This window comes from Pteropus vampyrus, unplaced genomic scaffold, assembly GCF_000151845.1.
Source record: "Pteropus vampyrus isolate Shadow unplaced genomic scaffold, Pvam_2.0 Scaffold77, whole genome shotgun sequence".
NCBI classification, from domain to species: domain Eukaryota; kingdom Metazoa; phylum Chordata; class Mammalia; order Chiroptera; family Pteropodidae; genus Pteropus; species Pteropus vampyrus.
The window spans coordinates 4806820-4832994 of record NW_011888858.1 but is presented as its reverse complement, the minus strand read 5'-3'; the positions used below and the strand labels follow the sequence as shown (position 1 = coordinate 4832994).

Here is a 26175-nt window from a genome sequence, read left to right as displayed (position 1 = left end):
ATGATATCTTGCCATCTGTAACAATATGAATGGAGCTAGAAGTATTGTGCTAAGTGAAGTGAGTCAGACAGAGAAAGACAAATGCTATGATTTCACTTAAATGTGGAATCTAGAGAACAGGATAAATGAATAGACAAAATAGAAACAAGCCTATAGATACAGAGAGCATTTTGATGGTTGCTACATGGGAGGGGGTTTGGAGGGTGGGCCAAAAAGAGGAAGGAATTAAGAAGTACAAATTGGTAGTTACAAAATAGTCATAGGGATGTAAAGTATACCATGAGGATATATTCAATGTTGTAATGACTATGTATGGTATCAGATGGGTACTTGATTTATCAGGGTGATCTCTTTGTAAGATACATAAGTCTTTAATCACCATGTTGTATACCTGAAACTAATAAAATATTGTATGCCAACTGTAATTGAAAAAAAAATTATTTAAAAAACAGATCAGAAAAAAAAAAAACTAGATTCGTTAAACTCATAAATAACAAACCGATGGTTGCCAAATGGAAGGGTTGTTAGAGACCAGGTGAACGAGTTAAAAAGTACAAATTGGCAGTTACAAAATAGTAATGAGGATATAAAGTACCACATAGAGGATATAGTCAATAATATTGTAATAACTATGTATGGTGCTAGATGAATACTAGATTTCTAAAAGGAACACCTCATGAGTTACATAAATGTCTAATCACTATGCTATACACCTGTAATGAATATATAATAAAACTTAAAAATTTAAGAAAATAAAATAAAACTAGATTTGTTACTTTAGAAGGAGTTCACATTCTGTAAATATTTCCAGACTAACTTATAAAGTGGATATACAACTTTAGTAGAAATGAACATGAGAGGTAATATTAAATCAATCATCTTTACATCTTCAGCAGGATGCTACCTAACCTAACACAGATGAAAAATTTATTTTTAGTTTCTGAAGGTACCTAAAGAAAAATTTAAATATGCCTGAGAAAAACACTATAGTTTCAAACAAATCAAAGTGCTATTAGATCCTATTTATATCTAATCTAAACCCTTCATGCTCTACTGCAAACTTACTTCATCTTGCTTAGTCTTTTCTCTTAAGTTCAAGAACAGCTAGATAACATCTTAATAATCAGGCCCACCCAAAAACAGTTTATTTCTTTTCATGAGTAAGTTAAGGAAAATTTTTGAAAGGTAAATAAAATATATAATACTAAAAAATACTTTTAAATGTTACCACTAAATTCTATTTTAGGAGCATTTCAGGTTTACAAAACAACTAATATCTCATTTGATCTTTACTTCATGAACTAGGCCATTATCACTGCCCCCATTTGAAGACCCTCAGAGAAGCCAACTGTCTTACTTTAGTACACTCAACTTGGAAATGGCAAAATCAGGACTCATACCCAGGTAACTGGCTTCTGAGAGCACTGATCTTTCTACTATATCATGCCATGCTTGCACTGTGCAAATCATCAAAGAGCTTCAATTATGTAAGATGCCAATTATTTTCAACTTTTCGTGTTTATTTTCTTTTCGAATCCTTAATATAGTCTCTGGTCTCCCTTTAAGTTCTTATGTGCACCTCACATAAGACAGAATGTAACAGAGTAAAGAATGAAACAAAGCCACATTAACTCATGGAGCAAGTAAAGCTTGCTCTCAGGATTTTGCCCTTTCTGTTTTAAATAATATCATACTATTCTCCTTGTAGGTAATTATTAGACAGTCACTTTGCTCTACTGTGCCAATCACTTTTATTCAACGCTCTTCTTTAAATGTTTCTCTCCAAGAAGACTTTACTAAATTTTAAATCATTCTACATATATCATTTATATAACTGAAATGACAAAAAACTAAACTCTAAATTGCCCTGAGGTATTATTGCCAATCTAGATGTTATTTGATTACATAGGAAAGAAAGGAGAAATAGTCTCTAGCTATTTTATCATTGATAAAACTGAGACAAAATATTCTACTTTTATATTGTATATTTCAAGGAATATATTGAAACAAATAACAGAATATTCATCCTGAAAATGAAAAGATCCATTTTGTTACTACGAAATATAATTAGTTTTAGTAGTGTCATTAACTACATGTCAAACACAGACTAAATATATGTCCTTTTTTAATAAACCAATTATCTTATATCCTTAAAAATCAAACCATTATGGCAAATTGTCCTGTTTAAAGATGATGAGAGGCCAAAAATATACGCACAACAATGACCTGTTAGAATTAGCTTTTTTCAAATCTCAGGAGACTTCTTTACAGAAAGATATGGTCCTTGCAGTTAATATTTGGCTCTTCATTCACCAGAATTGCTTAACTATGAATGAAATCTTATAGCTGCCTTGGTTTGTCATGTATGAAATGTCAAGTGAAGTCCACTAGAAACTGACAGGAAATATTCATCACCAAATAAAATATAAAGAAGACAGCATTAATTTTTTAAAGGTGCCGAATGTTGAATCATGGTGCTACATCAATCAAATGGAAGACATACAATTAAGAGACTGAGGGTGAAATGTGAATGCACACCATTATCTTGCGACTAAGCTCAGAGAAATGGTTTCCTCAAGGAGCACATGGAAAGTTAAGCTTACTCACAGGATTTGCAATAATAGTCACAGTGTTCCACAAGAAATACAACAACAACAATAATAACAACAAAAAATAAAAAGCCCAAACAAACATTTTCAACTAATTTTAAACAGAGAGCAATCTGAGTCATAGTTTTTCAAAGCAGGGAATAATGGCTTCTGTCAGTGGTGAGTTTAAGGAGCTCTGAAGGTAGGATTATTAATTAAATTATTCCCAGAGGTTTCAACAGTCATCATTCCTCATGAAGACTTTTTTAAACAATTAGTTCATTTTTAACAAAATTATCCATGAACTTTCTTCTCAATAGAAATCAGCTAATCACAGAAGGATATTGAAGTAGACCCTTGATACTGGCAAGCAGTCCTTCACTCATTCTTCTTCTATTAAAATACAGTTAATATACAATACTATATTAGTTTCAGGTATATGACATGGTTATTCAACATTAATATACCTAATGAAGTGTTCACTATGATAAGTCTAGTAACCATCTGTCATTGTGCAAGGTTATTATATTATTGATTATATTCCCTATGCTGTACATTATATCCTGTGATCTATGGATTTCATATCTGGAACTTTGTACCACTCATTTCCCTTCACCTTTTTGTCCCCACCCTCAGCCTCCTCCCTCTGGCAACCATCAGTTATTCTCTATATTTAAGAGTCTGTTTCTATTTTGTACTGTTTGTTTTGTTTTCTAGATTTCACATATAAGTGAAATCATACAGTATTTGTCTTTGATTTATTTTGTTTATCATAATACCCTCTAGATTCATACATTCTTTCAGAATATGAGCACTTCCTGTGTGCTGGGAACTCAGTGAAGTGCTGCAACCACAGCTGTGAGCAACCTCCAGTGCCCTGCCCTCATGTAGCTAGAAATCTAGCAGGGAACCTAGAACTGAGTATTCTCCTCCAGAAGTGATAAGAGCAGAGAATGGGAGCTCTGGGAAAGTATATCACCTAACCTAGACTGGGTATGCAGGTGAAGGTCAGAGGATGTGACAGCGAGCCTTGAAAAATAAGTAGGAATTAGCCAGTCGAAAACTAGAGTAAGAGCAGTCTAGGCAGAAGTAGCATCATGGGTAGTGTTCCTAAGAAGAGAACTCGAGACCTTTGCAAGGAAATGAAAATAAGTATGAATGAAATATAAAGCTCTAGTTTGACACTGCCCTCAGCTCATATTAAATCGTCCAAATGTTAAATGTGGTAACTCACATTAGGCATTGTAGACTTTTTTCCAAGGGCAGTTAAAGAGTATTCAGCAACAGACTGACCTAATCAGGTTTGCATTAATAAAAGATCACTCTGGCCTCTGTAGAGAATGGACCTGAATAGTGAGTGAGAGGCTACTGCATAGTCCAAGTAAGAACCGATGATGGCTTAAACCAGAGTGACTTCCTAGAGCTATCAGATTATATTATTCCCCTGCTCAAAACCTTTCCATGCTTCCTAACTACCACTATAGTAAAATCTAACATCTTTATTGTGGCCAATAGGCTTATATACATTGGTGCATTCCTATATCTACAACTTTATCTCTTACCTTCTCAGCTTCATCCATTAGACCTCAGCCACGTTGGCCTGATTTCAGTCCTTTGAATGGGTCAAGCATGTTCCCAACTCAGGGCCTTCAAATTTGCTATTCTCTTTGCTTAGCATCTTCTTTCTTCAGATATTCACTGATTAGGTCTTATTCACTCAACAAATATTTATTGAGTACCTACCAAATGCCAGTTCTGTTCTAGATACAGATAAAGGCTTCCTTCCTTGACTACTTGAGCTTATTTGGCACTCCCTATTCCAAATAGCACTTGCTCTATTTTATTTATAACATTTGTCACTAACTCAAATTATGTATCATTAAATAGAATTTATTTTAATGAATTGGGAATGTGACTACAGGGCATTTAAAAGAGCATTCTGGTTTTATCAGAATATCAGCATCTTGGGACCATGGATGGCAGGGTACTCAGGCCACCAATACCTATTGTGCAAGGCACTGTAGGTGCAAGTGTATAAGGGTAAACAAGTTAGAGAAAGACCATTTCTCAGCAAGCTTCCAAGTCTAGTTGGAGACAATAGACATTAAATAGTTATTATAAGATAATTCACTATGAGCTGATATAGGAAAAAAAAGGGTGCTATCTATGGAAGCAAAGATAAAGCCGGAGGTGGGGAGAAAGAAAGAGCAACATGCAGGATGACTAAAAGGTAGAAGAGCAGGACACTGAGGACCTGAAAGAAGTTTAGTGTAGCTGCAGCTAAGAGTATGAACATGTAGGGCGAAGGGAAGGAGGGAGCAGAGAGGGAAGGAGGGAAAAGCTAGAGAAGATGAAGGCTGAAAAAATAAGTAGGAAGGCTTTCTAAACAAGTTAAAAGTTTTAGTTTTTACCCGAAGGGCAATGGAGGACCACTAAGGTATTTTACCAGAGGAGGGTTGGAATCAGATTTACTATTACTTGTCCAGCTGAATAAATATGTCTATAAATAGCCAGTCTTTAAATGTGCTTTAAAACTGTAATCCTTTCAAAGTGTGCAGATAAACTTTAACTTTTAAATATTACTAAACTATGTGAATATAATCCATCCATTTCTTCTTATTGAAGGTTTTATGTTGTGTTTTTGTTCATTTATTAAACAAATATAAGTGCCTGCTATGCATCAGGCCCTATTCTTGGGGCTGGGGATATAGCAGTAAACAAAACAGACATAAAACAACTGCTCTATGTAATTTATATTCTGGAGTTTATTTTCTGAACACAGAACATAGAAATCATAAAGTAAGAAAAATTAGAATCAAAGTTTTCTTAGAAATTATCTAATGCACTCTTTTACAAATAAGAAAACTGTGACTATGATAAATTAAATACCTTCTTCAAGGTCATAAAGTTTTGTTGGAAAAGCCACTATATTAGAGTAATGACCAGAAAACAAAAACTACACAGAAGCTGCTCAATGGACAGCAAAAAAAGACACATCAACAGAAACAGCCTCTCTTCGTGTAACAACTGAAAGGATTGTTTTAATGAGTTTTTGTATCCACTGTCACATTTTTTAAAGAATGTTCCCATAACTATCAAATACATTGTGGAAAAGGATAAAATAATTTAAAAAATGTTAAACTAAAATATTCCATTGGAGTGTATTCCAAGGAGAAAGCAGAGTATAATGGAAAAAACATGAACCCTAATACAGCTTATACTTTGAGCAAGGCACTGGTATCTACTCCTCAAGTCTCATCAATACCATATATCTCTTATCCAGTGCTCCTCAACCTTTTTGGCACCAGGGACCAGTTTCATGGAAGACAATTTTTCCATGGACCAGGGTGGGGAGGAGAGGGATGGTTTCAGGATGATTCAAGCACATTACATTTATTGTGCACTTTATTTCTATTATTATTACATTGCAATATATAATGAAATAATTACACAACTCACCATAATGCAGAATCAGATATCATCAGATGCAGCTGTACAAGTGAAGTACATCAACTCACTTGCCACTATAATGCCTGCCACCAGATACAGTTTGTCTTTTGCCACTCATTGGTAGAGCTTCCATTAGTCTGCAAGCAATTGATTTTTTAAGATCTCTGTGCAGTCAAACCTGCCTGCTAATGTTAATCTGTATTTGCAGTTGTTCCCCAGCATTAGCATCACCGCCTCAGATCATTAAGCATTAGATTTGCACACATCTAATGGAGTGCACAACCTAGATCCCTCGAATGCACAGTTCAAAATAGGGTTCATGTTTCTATGAGAATTTAGTGCCCAACAGTCTGAGATGGAGCTGAGGTGGTGACGCTAGCACTGGGGAGCAACTGCAAATAACAGATGAAGCTTTGCTCTCTGCTTGCAGCTTACCTCCTGCTGTATGGTCCAGTTCCTAATAGGCCATGACCAGTACCAGTCCATGGCACGGGGGTTGGGGACCCCTGTCTTATACTATAGAAAAGTGATTTTCATTAATTCACTCAACAAGAATAAAGCACCGCATTATCAATTTTTTTTTACGCCTACAGCACTGTATCAATTTAATTTGTCGTTCTCCTCAGAAAAAAGCTGTCATTTTTAAATGTATTTTCTGTTGTGAACTTTTAATTAGCATAATAATCTTGTTGTGAATTATGTATTTTTGGTTTGATATTCAAAAACAAAAAATGTTCTAAAAAATGCATGATCTTTCTGTATCAATCTATAGCTAGCAGAAAATCTATATGATTGGTTCCAGATTATAAATGTACTAGAATGTCTTTAACAATGCAGAAATCATAACCATATGTTAAGAAAACTAAATAAAAATCCAGGATAAAACATTGTTTAATTCTAGGATAAACGATTGTACACAAGCTTTATAATTGCTCAGAATAACAAAAGAACAATCTTCAACTGATAAAGTTTCATCTCTTTTCAAGGAATACTCTGATTCATCATTTCTTCCTTTAATATACCTTCGTTCAGCACTGCATTTGGCTCATAAAACCTCTTCTAAAATGATCCAGAACATAACATATAAACTGTTTCACCATCATATAAAATAATTGGGGGTAACTGAACTTCATCTCAGTTCAGATAAACATTTTTTATTCCTACTTTCTACCATCTCATTAATGATAATACCATAATCCACACAAATTTATTCATAATTTCCTCCTAGCAAACAATAACACATAGGAATTTTTCACATGGATTCCTAGTACAAAAAAGAGATTCATTTTAAATCACTAACACAATTAGATTACTTAAAAACCAAACATACATCCCCTCTTGCACATTTCTCTGACTCAGAAGGCTATACTTTGAATTCCTGTAGGTTACCTCCATGACCCATGCCAAAGGCCAGCACTTGCTCCACCGGGAAACTCTACTCTAGACTGGATTACATTTGTGTGTTTTGGCTTGAATTCAAGACTTGGAAAATTAAGGATTAGTTCATGTGTCAGGAAAGTCTAAGATAAAGAGTTAGTGACAGTTTTATAGAGGCTCTTAGAAGCAAACTCATCTGTTTGCTTTACTCCTGTCATTCTACTCCATAAAGAAGTGTCATTTCAAAATCAGCATAACCTTCTTTTATTGTGGTGATTCTAGACGCTACTCACCATGAGTAACACCATTGTATCTACACACACGTGTGTGATGTTTCAAATGCACTAAATTGGGAAAATTTGATTTGTTAAAATGATTATCATCTTGTTTTACTCTTCACTAGTTTTTGGTTGGGTTTTGGCGCAGGTGGAATATGAATTTATGTTGCACCTATTATTTATCATCTTAACTCCTATATATTTTGTTAAGGTATTTTGCATCATATCCCTTGGTACCTTAGAAATATTAAACAGTATGAAGTGTTAATAGGGATACAACTCAAAGGAGAAAATAATATACAATAGTTATTTCCATAAGGAAGTTTAAGGATTGCAATCCGTTTAATTGTTAAAGAGACAACTTATTCTAAAGTTGCATTTACACAGTAAGCACACTATTTTTACTTATAATGATGATGAGGTAGTTTCTCATAAAGCTAAATTAATTGATTTAAAGTATTTCCAATGTGGTAAGAGAAATAATCTACTGTGAGTGCACTGTGTGGCAAAACTAGAAGACCTCCCTTGACTAATAAAAAGTTTGTGTTGTTTAATTTCTCTACTCTATGAAATCCAAAAATCTAGGAACCACTCCTCAGGCCCCAGACCTAAGAAATAGTATAAAAGAATCTTTGGATTTCCTTCTAAAATTTTATAGCCAAAATTATCCTGTTAGTAAAAGGGACCGAAATTCAGAATAAAAACCCCAAATGAAGAGATAACAAGTATATTATCTGGAATATCCTCCATAAGGAACAGCATATAGTAAGGAAGGCCCCAAACAACTAACACTCACTTACATTCAACATTCAACCTCCTGGCCTAAAAGTACACTGAGCCCTGATAAATAGCATCAATACTGTTTTGAAATGTATCTGGGATCTGTTTGAATCAAGTTTAGTGAGACATGCACAAATAGAAGTGACTGTCACAAAGGAAGAAGTCTTTATATTCGCAGATCCTTAGACACAGGAAGCATGGCACAATACACAGGGCCACATGAAGCACCAGGGTTGGTCAGGAGGCAGAGGAAGCGACGAAAAAACATGAGCAATTCTTTATTGTGGTTTTCAGGGGAAGGAATAGGTGAGGCAGGCAAGCAGGCTAAGGAGTCTTGGGATTGGCTAGTTTTAATAATTTCAGTGTTCCGATGGCATTATGCAAGGCAATTGACTTATTTTTATCTCGTTTGAGTCTTACGACTGACTAAACATAGCAGGCATTATTATAACCCAATTTTCAGATGAGAAGGCTTAGGTTCAGAGAGCATAAGCATCAGTAACACTTCAGTTTTGAAACTATTTGCCAAGAGTATTATTTTTTAAGCATGCTAGAATGATTCAATATTTGAGTATCTATCAATGCAATTTGCCACACTAACAGATGAAAAGAGAAAAATCATATATATGATCTTAACAGTTTCAAGAAAGACATTTCGCACAGATTTCAACATCCATTCATGATTTTAAAAAACAAAACAACTCAGTAAATTAGGAAAAGAAGAGAAACCTCTTTAACCTAATAAATATATCTACAAACAGCCTACAGCAAATATTATTCTAAATGGGTTAACATTAGAAATATTCCCTTTAAATTCAGAAATAAGACAAAGATGGACACCATCACCATTCCTATTCAATACCACATGCAACAAGACAAGAAAGAGGAAGTACTCTGTCATTCCTAGAAGATACCCAATCTTGCTATCAGTTTTGCCAACTATAGCAAAACAAAACAGAAACAGACTCACAGTATGGAGAACAAGCTGATGGTTGCCAAAGGGGAGGAGGTTGCGTAGGTGGGAATAAAAAGAAATTCTAATTTACCTAGAGTCACTACAGTTATTTCGTTTGCTTATCCATACCCAAGGGCTAGGAGATGCTCAATGATGTTCATGGGGCTAGCAGTTCTAAAGTATATGCACCAAATAAAAGAGCTGAAAAATAGGATAAGCAAAACCTGATAGAACTGAGAGAAAAAAATAGACAAACTCACAATTATAATTAGAGATTTCATCACCCTTCTCCCAACACTTGATTGAAATATCAGAGCAAATCAACAAGAATACGTAAAAACTCAACAACATCATCAACCAACAGGATACAATCAACACTTATAGAACTCTTCACCCAACAATAGCATTATATACATTCCTTTCAAGTGCCTGTGAAGTATACATATCAAGATAGACCACATCCCAGACCACTACAAATAAATAAACAAACAAAACAAAACACCTTAATAAATTTAAAATAATTGAAACCATATAGAATGTATTCTCCAAACACAATGGAAACAAACTCAAATATCGGTAACAAATGTAACATGAAAAAAGTCTCCAAATACTTGAAAACTAAACAGTACACTTCAAAATAATCCATCAAAGAGAAAGTCCAATAGAATCAAAATATATTGAAATAACAACATATCAAACTTGTGGGATATGGCTAAATAAGTGCTGAGAGAAATTTTTATAGCACTAAATGCATACATTTAGTATTTAGAAGAAAAGGAAATTTTTCAAGCCAGCACTCTGAGCTCTCACCTAAATAACCTGGGGTGAGGGGGGGCGGGAAAAAGAACAAAATAAACTCAAAACAAGAATAAGAAAGGAATCAATAAAGAGAAGAAATTAATGAAATCGTAAATAAAAATAATACAGAAAATTACTGAAACAACTGTTTCCTTGAAAAATATCAAAAATTTGATGAAATTCTAGCAAAACTAGAAAAAAATAAACATAAAAAATACCAATATCAGGAATGAATCAGAAGATATCAATACAGAACCTAAATATATCAAAAGTATAATAAGGGAATACTAGAAACAGCTATATATACATAAATTTGACAACTTAGATGAAATAGACTAATTCCTCAAAAAACACTATCACAATTGACCCTATTTTGAATAGTCTTATAACTATTGAAGTTAAATTTTAATTTAAAACCCCTAAAATTTCCAGTCCCAAATGGTTTCACCAGAGAATTCTACCAAAGATTTAAGAAGATTAATACCATTTCTACATACTTTCTTCCAGAAAATAAAAAAGGAAAGAACACTGCTCAGTTCATTTTTTGAAGCTGGTATTACTATGATACAAAAACCACACAAAGTGCAAAAAAATAAAACTACAAACCAATATCCCTCATGAATGTGGATGCAAAAATCTTTAAGAAAATATTAGCAAATAAAACAAAATGCAAAAAATATTAGCAAATAGAATTCAACAATACAGAAAAATAATTACATATCATGAGCAAGTAGACTTTATTCAGAAATGCAAGGCTGGTTTAATATTTAAAAATCCATCAGTGTAATCCACTATATTAACAAGTGTTTAAAAAATCATATTGATTGATGTAGAAAAGGCTTTGAGAAAATTCAACACCCATTTATGATAAAAAAAAAAACAACTCTCAGAGAAATAGAACTAGAGGGACACCTCTTTAATGGATAGGGAATCGTCAACGATGACAAAAAGATCCCTACAGCTAACATTACACCTAATGGTAAAAGGACTAAATACCTTCCCCTAAGATTGGGAATAAGGCTCCATTAGTATTCAACATAATGCTGCAAGATCTAGCCAGGGCAATAAGGCTAAAAAGGAAATGAAAGACATAAAGGTCATAAAGAAATAAATAAAACTGACCCTATTTGCAAATGACATAATTATCTTCATCAACAATTCCAAGGAACTTAACAGATAAACTTCTAGAATACATAAATTCAGAAAAGTTGCAGGATACAAGATAAACATACAAAAATCTATTGTATTTCTACAGGTTATTGATGAACATGTGGACAGATTATAAAATTACAGTGCTATTTATAACCACTCAAAAAAATGAAATACTTAATGTGTAAATCTAATAAAACATGAATATGACCTAAATGCTGAAAAGTACAAAATATCATTGAAAAAAAAAAATCAAAGATAATCTAAATAAATATACTGAGTTCATGGTTGCAAAACTCAACATAGTAAAGATGTCAATTCTCCTCAAATTGATATATAAGTTTAATGAATTTCTACCAAAATCACAGCAATATTTTTTATAGATATAGATAAGATTATTCTAAATTTTATATAGAAAGGCAAAGGAACTATTTAAAAATAATTTTGAAAAAGGAGTTAAAATGGAGGAATCAGTCTACCTGACTTTAAGACTTACCATATAGCTATAGTAATCAAGACTGTTCGGTATTGGTAGAGCGATAGACATACAGATCAATAGAACAGAAAAAGGAACCCAGAAACAGGTCAAAGCAAATATGCTCAACTGATTTTTGTCAAAGTGCTAAAGAGATTCAATAGAGGGAAAATAAATGGTACTTGAGCATTTGGACATGCATAGGCAGAGAGAGACAGAGACAGAGAGAGAACCTTGACATATTTTATATCTTTTAAGAAAATTAACACAAAATGAATCGTAGACTTAAATGTAAAACATAAAACTTTTAGAAAAAAAAATCATAGAAAATCTTTAGGATCTAGGGTTAGGCAGATAGGCAGAGTTCTTAAATAGTCTTAATCTACAAAAGGAAAAATTGATAAATTGAACATCAAAATTAAACTTTTGCTTTGTGGAAAGACCCTGTTAAGAAGATGAAAGGACAAGCTACAGATTAGAAGAAAATATTTGCAAATCACTTATCTGACAAAGGTTTATATAAACTCAACAACAACAACAAAAAATTCCAATAGGAAAATGGGCAAAAAATCTGAAAAGACATTTTATCTATGAGGATATTCAGATGGAAAATAAGTATAGGAAAAGATGTTCACTATAATTGCCATTAGGGAAACACAAATTAACACCACAAGTTATCTTTAAACAACTAGGCTGGACTGTGCTAGCCCCAGATTCACAAGGCTTACAATTTACTTCAGTGAAGTCCCTATTTGAAAACATCTACTCAAGAAGACCTTTTCTATCTCCTCCATACACCTCCTCACCACCCCAAATCCATAGTCATTCTTGATTCCATTACCTTTTATTTGCTTCATAGCACTTATCCCAGGCAGACATAAAACAAATGAAATAAAGCAAAACCTTTTGCTTTGGCAACCTCTCAGCCACATTATGCCTTCTTGGGCAAAAGGAAGATTTCTTTCTTCTCCTTCTCCCAGCTTTTTCCCTTCTCCACCAGGAATCTCCTTTTCTTATATTCGCTTATTTATCTGTTTGTTGTCTGTCTCCCCCATTAGAGTAAGTTCCAGGAGGGCATAGATATTGTCTTCATCAAGTTCCTGGCACACAGTAGTCAATTAATAAATATTTTGAATAAATAAATTACAACACACATTTATATGCTAAGAGGGTTTAACCAAATAGACTTCCGGGATTTCAGTCCACCTGCATTGGGCCCCCAAAGTGCCCTTTTCAATGCTACTTTATCATTCTTACTTTATCCTCCTTCCAGCTTTGGCAGAAAGACACCTACCACCACCCTGTCAATCCCAACCACTCCATCACTAATCATTATTCTAGTGTGATACTGTTATTAGAAGGCAAAGTAAAAGAAAAAGAAAGGAAAGAGGCCCTCAGGCAAGAATACCAGCGGGTGTTAGGGAAGAAAAGCTGTGGCCAGAGCTGTGGGACAATCCTGGCATGCTGTTCAGTACACACTGGTCCATATAACAAAAGATCTGGAAGCATACAAATAAAGGTCGTGGTTGGTTAACACAACAGGAATTAGATTTTTGGACTTGACTTTTTTGCTTGGCAGTGAGCATCAACCTAATTAGGAACCTGTCTTTCAAATGTAACGGGTCTTTCCATTTCTTCTTTTCCATTTTAGCTAACTTCAGAGGGTTCTTGGCTTTGTTTAAGGAGCCATAGTTTCCATGTAAATTATGGATCCCTAAGCCACAATGACCCCAGAGTCCATTCTTCTCACAATACTGACCACAAGCCATTTAAAAATTTTCAATACGAAAAAGATTCTGGGGGTTGCCTGCACATTCCTTAACTAACAAATGCCATGACAGAGTTGCAATATGTGAGCAATTATAAAACAAGAATTTCTACCTTCAAACCTTCTTTTCTTAACATGCATTAAAATTTTTTTGAAAAATATAACTATTAAACATAATTCTTCAGCAAGAAATCTAATTTAAATGTCTCTGACATTAAATTATTTAACCATTTCTCTGTGGACACTTTATCTCTTCATTTTCAGAAAAGAATGCTGCCTTATTTCTTCCCACAAATTACTCGCTAATACTGTTTACTAAACCTATAACTGAGACCAGGCGATCTTTAGAATTCCTCAAAAAATTTAAATATGGAAAGCTGTATGCTAAGAAGAGGTAGGGCTTTTTCCTAGTCAATTTGCAATGTTTGCTTGAAAAGTGAAAAAGAAAATTCATTTTTTGCAGGGAGGTCAAAGTGGGGAAGAGGAGATGCCCACAGCCTGTCCAAAGCCAAGGTCATTCAAACACTTCTTTTGTGTGCTGGCTCTCTGCCTCAAAGTCAACACTAAATATACAGTTACTTAACATTTCCACCCAAATTCAGTAATTCTATCTGTAGGTAAATTTAAAATCAAAGTAGTACCTGATTCTGTTCTAAGAAAAATTAACTTTCTTTCCTCTGAAAATATTGTCTCCTTAATAGTAATATTTAAATGGCATTTGGAAATAAAGGAAAGAGGAGAAAAAAATTATTATTTTGAAGTGATTTAACAAATTTTGACTTCGAGGGCCCAGTTAATGACTTAATATACACCATTATCAGATTACTTAACAGTGTGAAAGTTAAAAAAACTGACTCATTGGTATTTAGATTGAAACCACTGCTACATTTGTCTCTTATCTGTAAGAGCTATTCTATTTATTCCATTCATACTCCAGGAAAAAATATGCCCACCTTTAACATAAACATTAACTGGACTTAAAATATTTTTTTATAAACCAGAGTACCCATCATTTCTGAATTCATCGGTTTATTTATATGTTCATTCAACTAAGCATGTGATAAAGAGTTGGTATGATATAGTAAAAAAAGAAATGTGCCTTAGAATTAAATAAATAAATGTATATATTAAATCAAGGTAATAGATACAGAAAACATTGTTAGTTGCCAGAGGTAGGGGGTAAGAGAAATGGCTGACGGGAATCAAAAGGTACAAACATCATTTTAAGTCCTGGGGATGTCATGTACAGCATGTTGACTATAATTAATAATACTGTATTGCATATTTGAAAGTTGCTTCGATAATAAATGTTTAAAGTTTTTATCATAAGAAAAAATCTGTAACTATGGCATTGGATGTCAACTAGACTTATTGTGATCATTTTGCAATATACTATACAAATATCAAATATTTATGTTGTACATCTGAAACTGACATGTTTTATGTCAATTATACCTCAATAAAAAAGTGGCAAAAAAAAGACAAAAAAATTTTTTTAATAACCTAATTCAATCACTTCGGGAAAGTTTGCCTTAGGGCAGGTTATTTAAATCTCTCTCAACTTCCACAAAAACAGACAAAAATTAATATCCACCTTGTAGAGTTGTTTTTAGAATTAAGTGAAATAATGCATTTTAAAACATCTAGCACAATGCCTGACAAAATTCAGGCACTCCATGTATCCTTCCATCCTTCTCACTGACCTAGACAATGAGGTGCATTTGGGAAAAAGTACACAGAAAATTCCTATTCTGCAGGAACTTAATTAAAAAAATAAGATATACATATACACATACATATAATAAAACCAATCAGCAATACTAGACAGTGACTTAAGTGCTAAAATGAAATACATATGGCTTTTCATCAACTTATCATTTTTATACCTGGCCTTAAATCTAATAAGACTTATTCAATTATTTATTCATTCTTTCATTCAATTTACTAGCACTTAAGAATGCCAGACACAGCTATTACCTCCAAGGAATTTACAATCTAGTAGGGGAGACAGACATGTAACAAATAATTACAGTGTTTGGCATTTTAATAGAAGTTTTAAAGGAAAGAAGGGTTCATTAAGGGAGGAAAGACAATGAATGTAGTGGGGAAAGCTTTGTACAGATTCCAAAGTAAGAGACAGCAAGTGTCCTTTTTAGGATTATAGAATCCTACCTTAAGCGAGCTTAAAAAGGAAGGAGTGTTTTATTTAAATCTAATTTCCATTTACGTTTCAATAGAAATCCATTAACATGATTAAAAATCCAACACATAAACTGGTATACGTAGTAAGACATCTCCCACCTTCCTCTTTCTTTATTCATTTTACTAACTTCTCAGTATGCCCCAGCCACTCAGTGCCCCTCTACAGAGGCAGCCAATGTCATCAGTTCCTTATATATTTTCCTAATATATTTAATGTAAATGTGAATATATACCTCCTCTTTCTACAAATAGGTGTGCTACACCTTGCTTTTTTCAATTGAAGTATGTCATTGAGCTTACTGCTTAACAGTATATAAACGACTTCATTCTTCACTCTATTTTAATATGTGAGTATTACTTTGTTAATATGTGAGTATTATTTCGTCGTATGAATGTACCACAGTTTACTGAACTGATAGACACTGAAGTGACCTCCGGTCTTGCTATTACAAATACTGTAGTGATTAATAAATGTAAAATATCATTTTACATGAGTGCAGAATACATATATGAAATAAAATCCTAAAGTAGAATTGCTGGGTCAATTTTGCTGTATTTTGCTAACCCAAATGAGAGTATTTCAAATACTCAACAATTAGAGTCTAACATTCTCAAACTAACCTCTCCTATGCTCTGGTTTGGCTTCATGCTCTGTATCTTAGTCCACGACCTCATTCCACTCATGGATACGGCCCTGGCAACATTCATCACCATGCATTCCATCAGCAAATATCTTGAGTACTGTTCTAGGTGCTGAAGACATAGCAGTAAATAAAACAGACAAATATCCTTCCTGTCATGGAACTCTCTAATGGGAAATTCTCTGCATCACTTTCTAGGAGGGGGAGAGACAAATATACAACATAAGTAAGTATATTAGAAAATGATTAGTGCTAAGGAGAAAAACAATAAAACAAGGAAGGGAAATATGAAGTGCTAAGATGAACAGAAAAGGCCTAAGAAGGAAGAAAGGAAATATGGGGCAAGAATGATCTAGGCAGAAGGAATAGTAAGAGCAAAAGCCATGTGGCAGGACAGCAAGTACCCTATCGGAGGAATAGAAAGAAGTTTAGTGTGGCAGGAAAGAAGCAAGTTAGGGGGAGAGAATAAGAGATCGAATCAGAGAAAAACCAGAAAGGCAGCTGGTACACAGTCTTGTAGGACATTGTAAGGTCTTTGGCTTTCACTGTGAGGCGTATGGGGAGCTATGGGAGAAATGGGTCTTGGACCGAGCAGAACCAATAGCACCACAAGTGCTGGGTTAGGCCAGAGCCAGAGGCACCTGCAGAGACATAACAAATGCAGGTAGGACATCAGGCTAAGGGTGCTTAAGGAACTGAAAGAATAATAGGTTAGGGAGAGTAGAGATGGGTCAGAGAATAGAAACCCACTTAAACAGAAGGAAAATAGAGGAAAAGAAAAGATTCTGCTTCCTTCTTGAACAAAATATTCCATATAATCCTGGGACCAATGGACAGGGACTGGAAAGCCATGCGATAATGTATTTAAGTTATCAATTTCTCATTTGCACTGGCAGTAATTTCAATGGCTATAATTATAAGTAGCCTTTTATAAAATTATATTAGCAATAAATTTTGATTATCAACGTTTGTATCATAGAAACTTGCTTTTTAAAGATTATTACATTGCAGACACATTATTTATTGCAAAGCACCCAACTGTTTTGGATTTTAGTACTAACTTTTTTATCCTCACACTAATTTCATTGAGAAGTTTCTGGGAGGTGGTATTGGAGGTAGTAGTAGTGGTTGTGATTTTCATAGAAGTATATGATATTCTGGGAGAGCTGAATTTATTTTAATACTTCTTTTGCAGAAAAATTAATCAATTAAATTCTCTGAGTCTTCCAAGCAATTATATTAAATTCTCCCAACTATTGCTTTATTTTTTCTTTTTAAAATTTTTTTTTTTACTTTTTCGATTACAGTTGACATTCAATATTATATTAGTTTCCGGAATACAACATAACAATTTAACTTTCATATACCTCAAAATGTGATTACCACACTAAATCCGGTAATCACCTGTCACCAAGTAAAGTTATTACAATGTTATTGACTATATTCCCCTTCGCCTTTTTACCTATTCCCCAATCTTCTCTCTTTTGGCAACCATCAGTTTGTTCTCTGTTTCAGATCTTTATTTGCTTATAATATTCTCACCACCTATCTTTTTACCTTCTGCGACCTGACTTCTAGTCTCACCATTTCACCAAACCTGCTCTCAGTAAAGCTTTCTTCTTTATTCTGATCCCTCTAGAACCAATCACCACTTTTAATATTTATGACCATATTCTCATACTTGGGTGGCACTCAAAGCTCATATTCCCTGACAACACTCACTCATAGTGTGAAAGGAAAAGGCACCCACTGAAATCAAAGACCAGGAGGGAAAAATATATGTGAACTTTGCTGTAAGTGCTCAGAGGCAGAGCCAAGTCACAGCTAGGGCTCATTAGGAAGAATTTTTACTTTAAACCCAAGAGCCCAAGTCATCTAGGCTACAGGTCCCCAACCCCCAGGCTGCAGACCAGTACTGGTCCATGGCCTGTTAGGAACTGGGCCACACAGTAGGAGTTGAGCAGCAAGCAAGTAAGCAAAGCTTCATCTGTATTTGCAGCCACTCCCCAGCACAGTTAAACAGAAAACAGTTAAAATTCAGTCTGTCTGACGTCAAGGCCTTGAACAGGCTTTTTCCAAGTTCTTGCCCCTTAGACCCTTGGAATTATGTTGTCCTTTCCAAAGTCTGATTAACAGTTCTTCCTTTGATTCTGTTAGCTATCCAAGCTCCTATAATAAATTCCATTTTTACTGAAATTAGCCAAAATTGATTTCTGTTGTTAATGTAACTATTATATTAAACAAATAGGCCTCCCTAAATCAAATCATGAAGTAACTTTACTTTTGTCTCTTCAAATCTATTCACGAGACTTGCTCTTCTCTGGCCCCTGAACAGAAGTGAAGACAGGGGCTCTGAAGTCAAACGGTCTGGGCACAAATTCTAGCTCCACCTCTAGCTACCTATGATATTTACTGTCTCTTTGCTTCAGTTTCCTTACCTGTAAAATGGAGGAATAACAACACCTACCTCATTGGGTTAATAGAAAACTTAGACTTCCCAAATGAAAAATGCCTGGAAGTGTACTTGGCACATAGTAAGTCCTGAAAAATGTTAATATTGCTGGTAGCAGTGGTGGTCCAATGAGCTTGCCTTTCTTCCTCATAACCCATCTTATCAAGCCCTGACCATTCCTGTTTCCATACCTATGCTTATGCTAGCCTTCTCTTCTTTTCTAAATCCTTCAAGACATAATTAATTCAAATAGCACCACTTCCACAAGGCCCACATTGATTTGGAAAGACTACATTAATCTATTTTGTTTGTGGGAATTATATAATTTGTAGCAGACATGTGAGTCCTGGTTTCATATAATATCATTGTTTTTTAATTGTACCTGTGTGTAAATCACGACTATCTCAACAAGAAAAAGTGTTTCTTGAAGCCAAGAATGATATTTTATATTCTTTTATGTCCTTCCTATTACTTAGTCCACAGTAGGGGGTCACAGTAAGTCCTTAATATTTAACTTGGCCCTCTGAACAGCTAAAAGTATTTCCACAATTTTCACAATTATTTTAGGGTTTGTATAGCTACAAGCCTTTAGGCCTGTTTCATTATATGTGTTGCTGAAGTTGCACATGGCACATGTTTTTACTATGTATAAGCTTACAAAAAAGGCTACAGAATTTTCCATTTTCTTCCCACATGAGGCATCTAATATATGTTAATTATCTACTCCCCAAAAAAGTTGAAACTTAAGGAGTTAAAAATTAATTCCAAAAATGATAGGAAATTCCAAATGTATCTACTACTATTAAGATTTGAAAGTACAATGCCAAAAGGTTTCTGTTTCGTTTAAAAATTAAAAATGTAAAGATATGGGAAACACATACTCACACACTTTTTCCCCTTCTAATACATTTTTTTTCTCAGAAGAATTATTGAGGAAGGACAAAGCAGAGAAGGTAATTAGTACCTTTTTATTGTTACGTTTGTCGAGAAATGTTCTTTTATTTTTGAAACTCCGAATAACATAAAGTACACCATCTTCTTTCTCTAATTTCTCAAACCACATCAAAAAATACATAGAAATAAAAACTTTTCCCATTGATGCCCAAGAGATTATAATTTACATATTAAAAGACGACATTGTTTCATAGCTATATGGGCAGTTTTTTAGTGATGTGGAAAAGTCAACTGGAAAAGAAAAATTAAATAAGCCTAGACTCAATTCCATGTGAATTGGGGGTCCTAGTGAGTGCAATCAGGCAAGAGAAAGATATAAAAGGCATCCAAATAGGAAACGAAGAAGGCAAACTGTCACTATTTGCGGATGACATGATTCTCTAGATAGAAAACCCTAAAGACTCCACAAGAACACTACTAGAAACAATAAGCGAATACAGTAAAGTCTCTGGATATAAAATCAATGTTCAAAAATCCATAGCGTTCCTATACTCTAACAACGAAGTGTCAGAAAATTGGAAAAAATAATTCCTTTTGCAATTGCAACAAAAAGAATAAAATACCTAGGAATAAATTTAACAAAACATGTAAAGGACCTATATAATGAAAGCTATAAGATCCTATTAAAAGAAATTGAAAAAGATACAAAAAAATGAAAAGATATTCCGTGTTCTTGGATCGGAAGAATCAACATAGTTAAAATAACTTTATTACCTAAAGCATTAAACAAATTTAATGCAATCCTCATCAAAATACCATCGGCATTTTTTAAAGAAATAGAACAAAAAATCATCAGATTTGTATGGAAGGACAAAAGACCCCAAATTACCAAAGCAATCCTAAGAAAAAAGAACGAGGCTGAAGGCATCACTCTGCCTGACTTCAAATTATACTACAAAGTGACAGCAATCAAAACAGTGTGGAATTGGCTGGAAAACAGACACAAAGACCAGTGGAACAGAATCTAGAGTCCAGAAGTAAATTCATATTTATATGGGCAAATAATTTTCGACAAAAAAGCCAAAAACATACAGTGGAGAAAGGAAAGCCTCTTCAATAAATGGTGCTGGGAAAATTGGAAAGCCACCTGCAAAAGAATGAAATTAGACTGCTGTCGATCACCACATACCAAAATTAACTCAAAATGAATTAAGGACCTGAATATAAGATCTGAAACAATAAAATGCATAGAAGAAAACATAGGAACTAAACTCATAGACCTTGAACTTAAAGAGGATTTTATGAATTTGACCTCAAAAGCACGGGGAGTAAAAGCAAAAATAAATGAAGGAGACTACATCAAACTAAAAAACTTCCACTCAGCAAAAGAAATCGTCAACAAGGTAAAGAGACAATCATCTGAATGGGAAAATATATTTGCAAGCAACGCCTCTGATAAGGGCCTAATAACCAAAATATACAAAGAACTCGTATGACTCAATAACAAAAAAAAAAAATGATCAAATCAAAAAATGGGCAGAGGACCTGAACAGACATTTCTCCCCAGAGGACATACAAATGGCCAACAAATATATGAAAAGATGCTCAACATCGCTAGCTATTAGGGAAATGTAAATCAAAACCACAATGAGATACCATCTCACACCTGTTAGAATGGCTACAATCAACAGGACAAGCAATAAAAAATGTTGGAAAGGATGTGGAGAAATAGGAACCCTCATACACTGCCGGTGGGACTGCGAATTGGTACAGCCACTATGGAAAACAGTATGGAGGTTCCTCAAAAAACTAAGAATTGATCTATCTTATAATCCAGCAATCCCTCTACTAGGTATTTACCCCAAGGACTTGAAAACTCATATCCGAAAAGAAATTTGCACACCAATGTTCATAGCAGCATTATTTACAGTAGTCAGGACATGGAAGCAATTGAAGTGTCCTATGATCGATGATTGGCTAAAGAAGCTGTGGTACATACATACAATGGAATATTATTACTCAGCTATAAGAAGAGATGAAATACTGCCATTTGCGACAACATGGATGGAACACGAGATAATCATGCTAAGTGAAATAATCCACACAGAAAAAGTTGAAAACCACATGATATCACTTAAATGTAAAAGTTGAAAACCACATGATATCACTTAAATGTGGGATATAAACCTAAAAGCAACAAATGAACAAGACAAACAAACAGAGACTCATGGATATGAACTATAGATTAGTGGTTACCAGAGGAGTATTGAGTAGTGGTTACTAGTAGGGTGGGGAGGAGGGGTAAAGAGGGTCCAGTATAAGGGGGCAGGGGGAGGGTGAAGTGAGTAAATGGGATCAAATATATGGTAGCTGAAGGAAACTGGACTTTGGGTGGTGAACACACAATAGAATATACTGATGTCAAATGATAATGTAGACCTGAAAATTATATGATTGTATTAACCAATGTTACCCCAATAAACTTAGTTTAATAAATAAATAAACGAATAAATAAATAAATAACACCTCTATAAAATTCCATACTTGTTGGCTTATTGTTTAATGAATATGGTTATTTCAAAGTTAAGAAAAAATGCTTTTTTTTTTTAATGCTATCTACTATGCATTTTTCAACCAGAACAACGCTTTCTTGTTTTCCTTTCTACAAAATACTCTAGGAGAGAAAGAAAAGGGAAGAGAGAGCAGGATAAGAGAGAAAGAGAAAAACTACATATCCTACTTGGATTGGGCGAGACAGCCTGGTGCAATCATATTCTGTTTCTCCTCATTCTGCAGTGCGGTGAGCTCTACCATGTTAACCATCACGTCATTAGTGTGGCCAGGAAGCTGGGGAAGCACTGAAATGATCTTCTCTACTAAGTTGTCCCCATGATGTCCAACCGTTCCTGTTTAAAACAGACAGAAAATATGAACTCACAAAATGTGAGGGGGAAAAAAAAAGGTGGATTAATGTTTTATAACAGCCTTTATATCAAAAATAACTTACGTGTTTATTTTCTGATACAAAATCAATAACACAGTGCCTAGCAGTTTGCCCTCTGTAACACTAACCAAGCTCACAATTACCTAGTCAACGTATGCCTTATGTTTTGGACTTAATGCTCCATGAGGGCAGGCCCTGTGTCTGCTCTGGTTACTACTATATTGCCAACACCTAGCACACTGCCTTCATAGGTATCAGTAAATATTGAATGAATAAATAAATTATTAGCATATAGTTATCCAGGTAAAGTGTCATAGGATAATAATATCCCAAACTTTAGAGCCAAATTTTTACTGGTGAAGACCTAAAGACCCAGAAGAGCTTAGAGACCTGCATAGAATAGCAGATCTTCTCTCTGCTAGACCTCCGACTTCATAAAGGCAAGTGTTTAACTAGTTCATCTTGCACCCCTCAGATCTTCTAGTAGACAACTTGGCAACGAGTGGCTCTCACTAAATATTTTGTAGATGAAGGAAAGAATAAATGAATGAATAGTAACAGTTTGCAGTGATAGAGGTATATATAGAGTGCTTTTTGTGTATCAGGAACTGCTCCAGGTACTTCACATGTATTAACTCTTTTAATAACAAAAGAATTAATGAACTCAAATTGAAATTCAAGATCAACAACAGTTCAATACTTTCCATGAAACCAAGTTATCTTTCAAAAAGCCATCATTGCTTGGAAGACCTCATTCCAACAATGGGTGGGACTTGGCACATTTTATTGTTTTGATCCCATCCACTTCAAATCAAATAACATTTGGCATCCTAATGTCTATTTCTATCTCTATCTCTGTCTCACTATTGCTTTTTGCCTTGTCATGTTAAATGGACAGAAGAACTAGGTACAAAAGATCAAACCAGTAATTCAAGGAATCATCATTATCACCGTCATTATCTTCATCACAATAGCTAATATTTATTGAGAGCTTATGACGTACCAGTTTTTAAGCTCCATATTGTACACTTATTATCCGCTTAATTCTTAGAAAAACCCTGATAGGTATTATTATGCTCATTTATAGAGTAGAAGAGTCAGTTAAAATAACTTGCTCCAGACTATACAACTTGTAAATTACCAACCAAGAATTCAAACTCAGGAGGCAGATAATTCCAAAAACTACACTCTTTATTTAAAAAAAAAAAAAAAAAAATCAGGCTCATAGAAGTGACTTAAGACAGAGATAGCATGATTGCTTCTGAGGTGACTTCTGCTGTTTGCTGTTAAAGAAAAGAGTTTCTCTATAATCAGTAGAATATTCTTTGCTTAGGCCTGGAAGGAACCACATGTTATTTGTCTATGATTTATGGTTGTCTCCCCAGCACTCAGACTATGAGCGCCACCACATTAAATACTTGCTGAATGAATATCTAGTGACTATAAGTGACCCTGAGATCTAGAGGGGTCAAAGTCTCTAAGTGAATTGTATCTTTAAACTAAGCCTGGAATGGACATACATTTTTTAATACTCCTTTAAAGAAACCTAAAACTCAACTCTCTATTTCATGTTTTGTCACAGTTTCCTTCCACTAGGTCATCTGTTAACACCTCTCTAACAAATTAGAGGCCTCTTCTGAAGGACTGTTCGAAATACTGGCATCCGCACATTTCTGAAAGGTTCTCAAGTAGACAGTTCTCAATATCAGCATAGTTACATTTTTCCATTCCCTTGGGCTAGATGCAGTTGTTATTGTTTAATAAGGCAGTGCATGTACATGTATTTTTATCCATTACAGCATTTACCAAATTGATTGTACTTGCTAATTTGCTTGTCTGTATCTCCCTCTAGACTAGAAACTCTGTGAGATCTGGGACTATGTCCATCTTTGTATTCTCAACCTGACATATTCTAAGAGGTTAATAAAATATATGCTGAATCAGTGTAAGTCTCGAAACTGGTTTTGAAAATCTCCACAGTAATCTCACCTACCTGTGAGATCCAGAGTTCTGTCCACAAACACCACTGATGCCCTGCTTGTGGAAGTCTTTCTCCTGTTCTTGGCAGGGGCATAATTGGCCAGATCTGCAGCGATGATCCGACTGAGGGAACCTACAGCAAAACACTCCTCCCGAACACCTAAATGTTCACACAGAGAACTGAGGCCTGACACCAGGCACCTGATCTGCAGTAGCAGCTCAGGGGTCAAAGCAGTGGAATCCACCTCACCCAAGCTTCCCATCCTCTTCTTGTCCAGCCGAGCACTGTTAAGGAGATCCACATCTTGGGGAAGCAGCGGGAAAAGGCAAGCAAAGGCTGGAGTCAAGGCAAGGTAGGGACTAACAGGGGCGAGCAACAATGGGACGTGAAGTACCTCGGCGGTATAGTTCATGCTGCCCATCCACTCACACAGCTTCTCCTCCAGTTGCTCGAATACGGGCTGCTGCCCCTCCAGCTCGGCTGCTGCCGCTGCTGGAACATGATTAGCAGTGAGGTGGACAGCATGGTTCGTGGCCGTGACCACTACACAGTATTGGAAGTGACTGCGGCAGATGATGTTCCGTAGAGTTTCCACGGTTCGGCCTTTCAGTAGGCAGCTCAGCACAAACACTGCCTTGGGCTGCTTAGCTCCGCCAGCAACTGCTGCGGGCTCGAACTCCCGCAGGTGACACGCAGGTCCCCCCACAGCCTCCAGGAGCCGGGTAGATCCGCAGCCCCAGTGCAGGCTTTCAGCACAGGCGGCGTCCAGGTAGACCAGAGCTCGTTTCACCTTGGCCAGCACCTGCTCCCAGCCCTGTTGGGTAAAGGACTGCACGCCCAGGGCGCTCATAGTTGGGGATTCGCAGACTTGGGCACTCAAGAACAGGAACTTTTCTCAGAACTCACGGCTTCCGGAAATGGGGCTCCCTGAGACTTTGACAATCAACACAGTGCACGCGGTGCCGCGTCTTACTTGCCCAGTGGCTGCGCGCGATGATGACGTAAGGGAATCATGATTGGCTTGCGCCAAGATCCCGCTCGCGGGATAATGCTGAGGGTTGGGAAGAAGTCAGCGAGGCTTGGTGGTTCCGGAGTTCCTCGAAAATTCAGGGACAAAAAGAGCTGCTTAGGAACTAGCTGAACTATGTTCTTTTTCTCTCACTGTCTGCTCAGATTACCTTTTTCATGCCCCTGAGAATTCAAAGTTTGATATCTTCCCTGGAAATGAACACATCTCTTTAGAAGTACAGCCACTTTTCCCGGACTAAACTCAGAGCAGCCAAAGATAACCAACTGTAATGTTTTGTAGTTTATAGATTGTTGTCAGATACGTTGCTGCACACAGGCTGAATAACAAACCTACGAGTCTCATTTTCACTTTCTCTGTCTTCACGCTCTTCTCTCGTCAATAAATCTTTGTCTACTTCAAAAATCTTTTTTTTT

At 35.3% G+C, this 26175-nt stretch overlaps 1 protein-coding gene across 2 annotated transcripts in view; it reads right to left on the bottom strand.

Annotated features, from left to right (window-relative positions):
- Window positions 1–25709, bottom strand: part of SCFD2 (sec1 family domain containing 2) — a 355447-nt gene extending 329738 nt beyond the window's left edge. For both annotated transcript variants that reach the window (XM_011362648.2, XM_023532112.1), the window contains exons 1-2: window positions 24745–25709; window positions 22548–22713 (exon numbers count right to left, since the gene is read on the bottom strand). In XM_011362648.2, the coding sequence (XP_011360950.1) occupies window positions 22548–22713; window positions 24745–25582 (1004 nt within the window). In that variant the 5' untranslated portion in view covers window positions 25583–25709. The remainder of the gene's footprint in view (window positions 1–22547; window positions 22714–24744) is intronic.
- Between the last annotated feature and the right edge of the window lie 466 nt (window positions 25710–26175).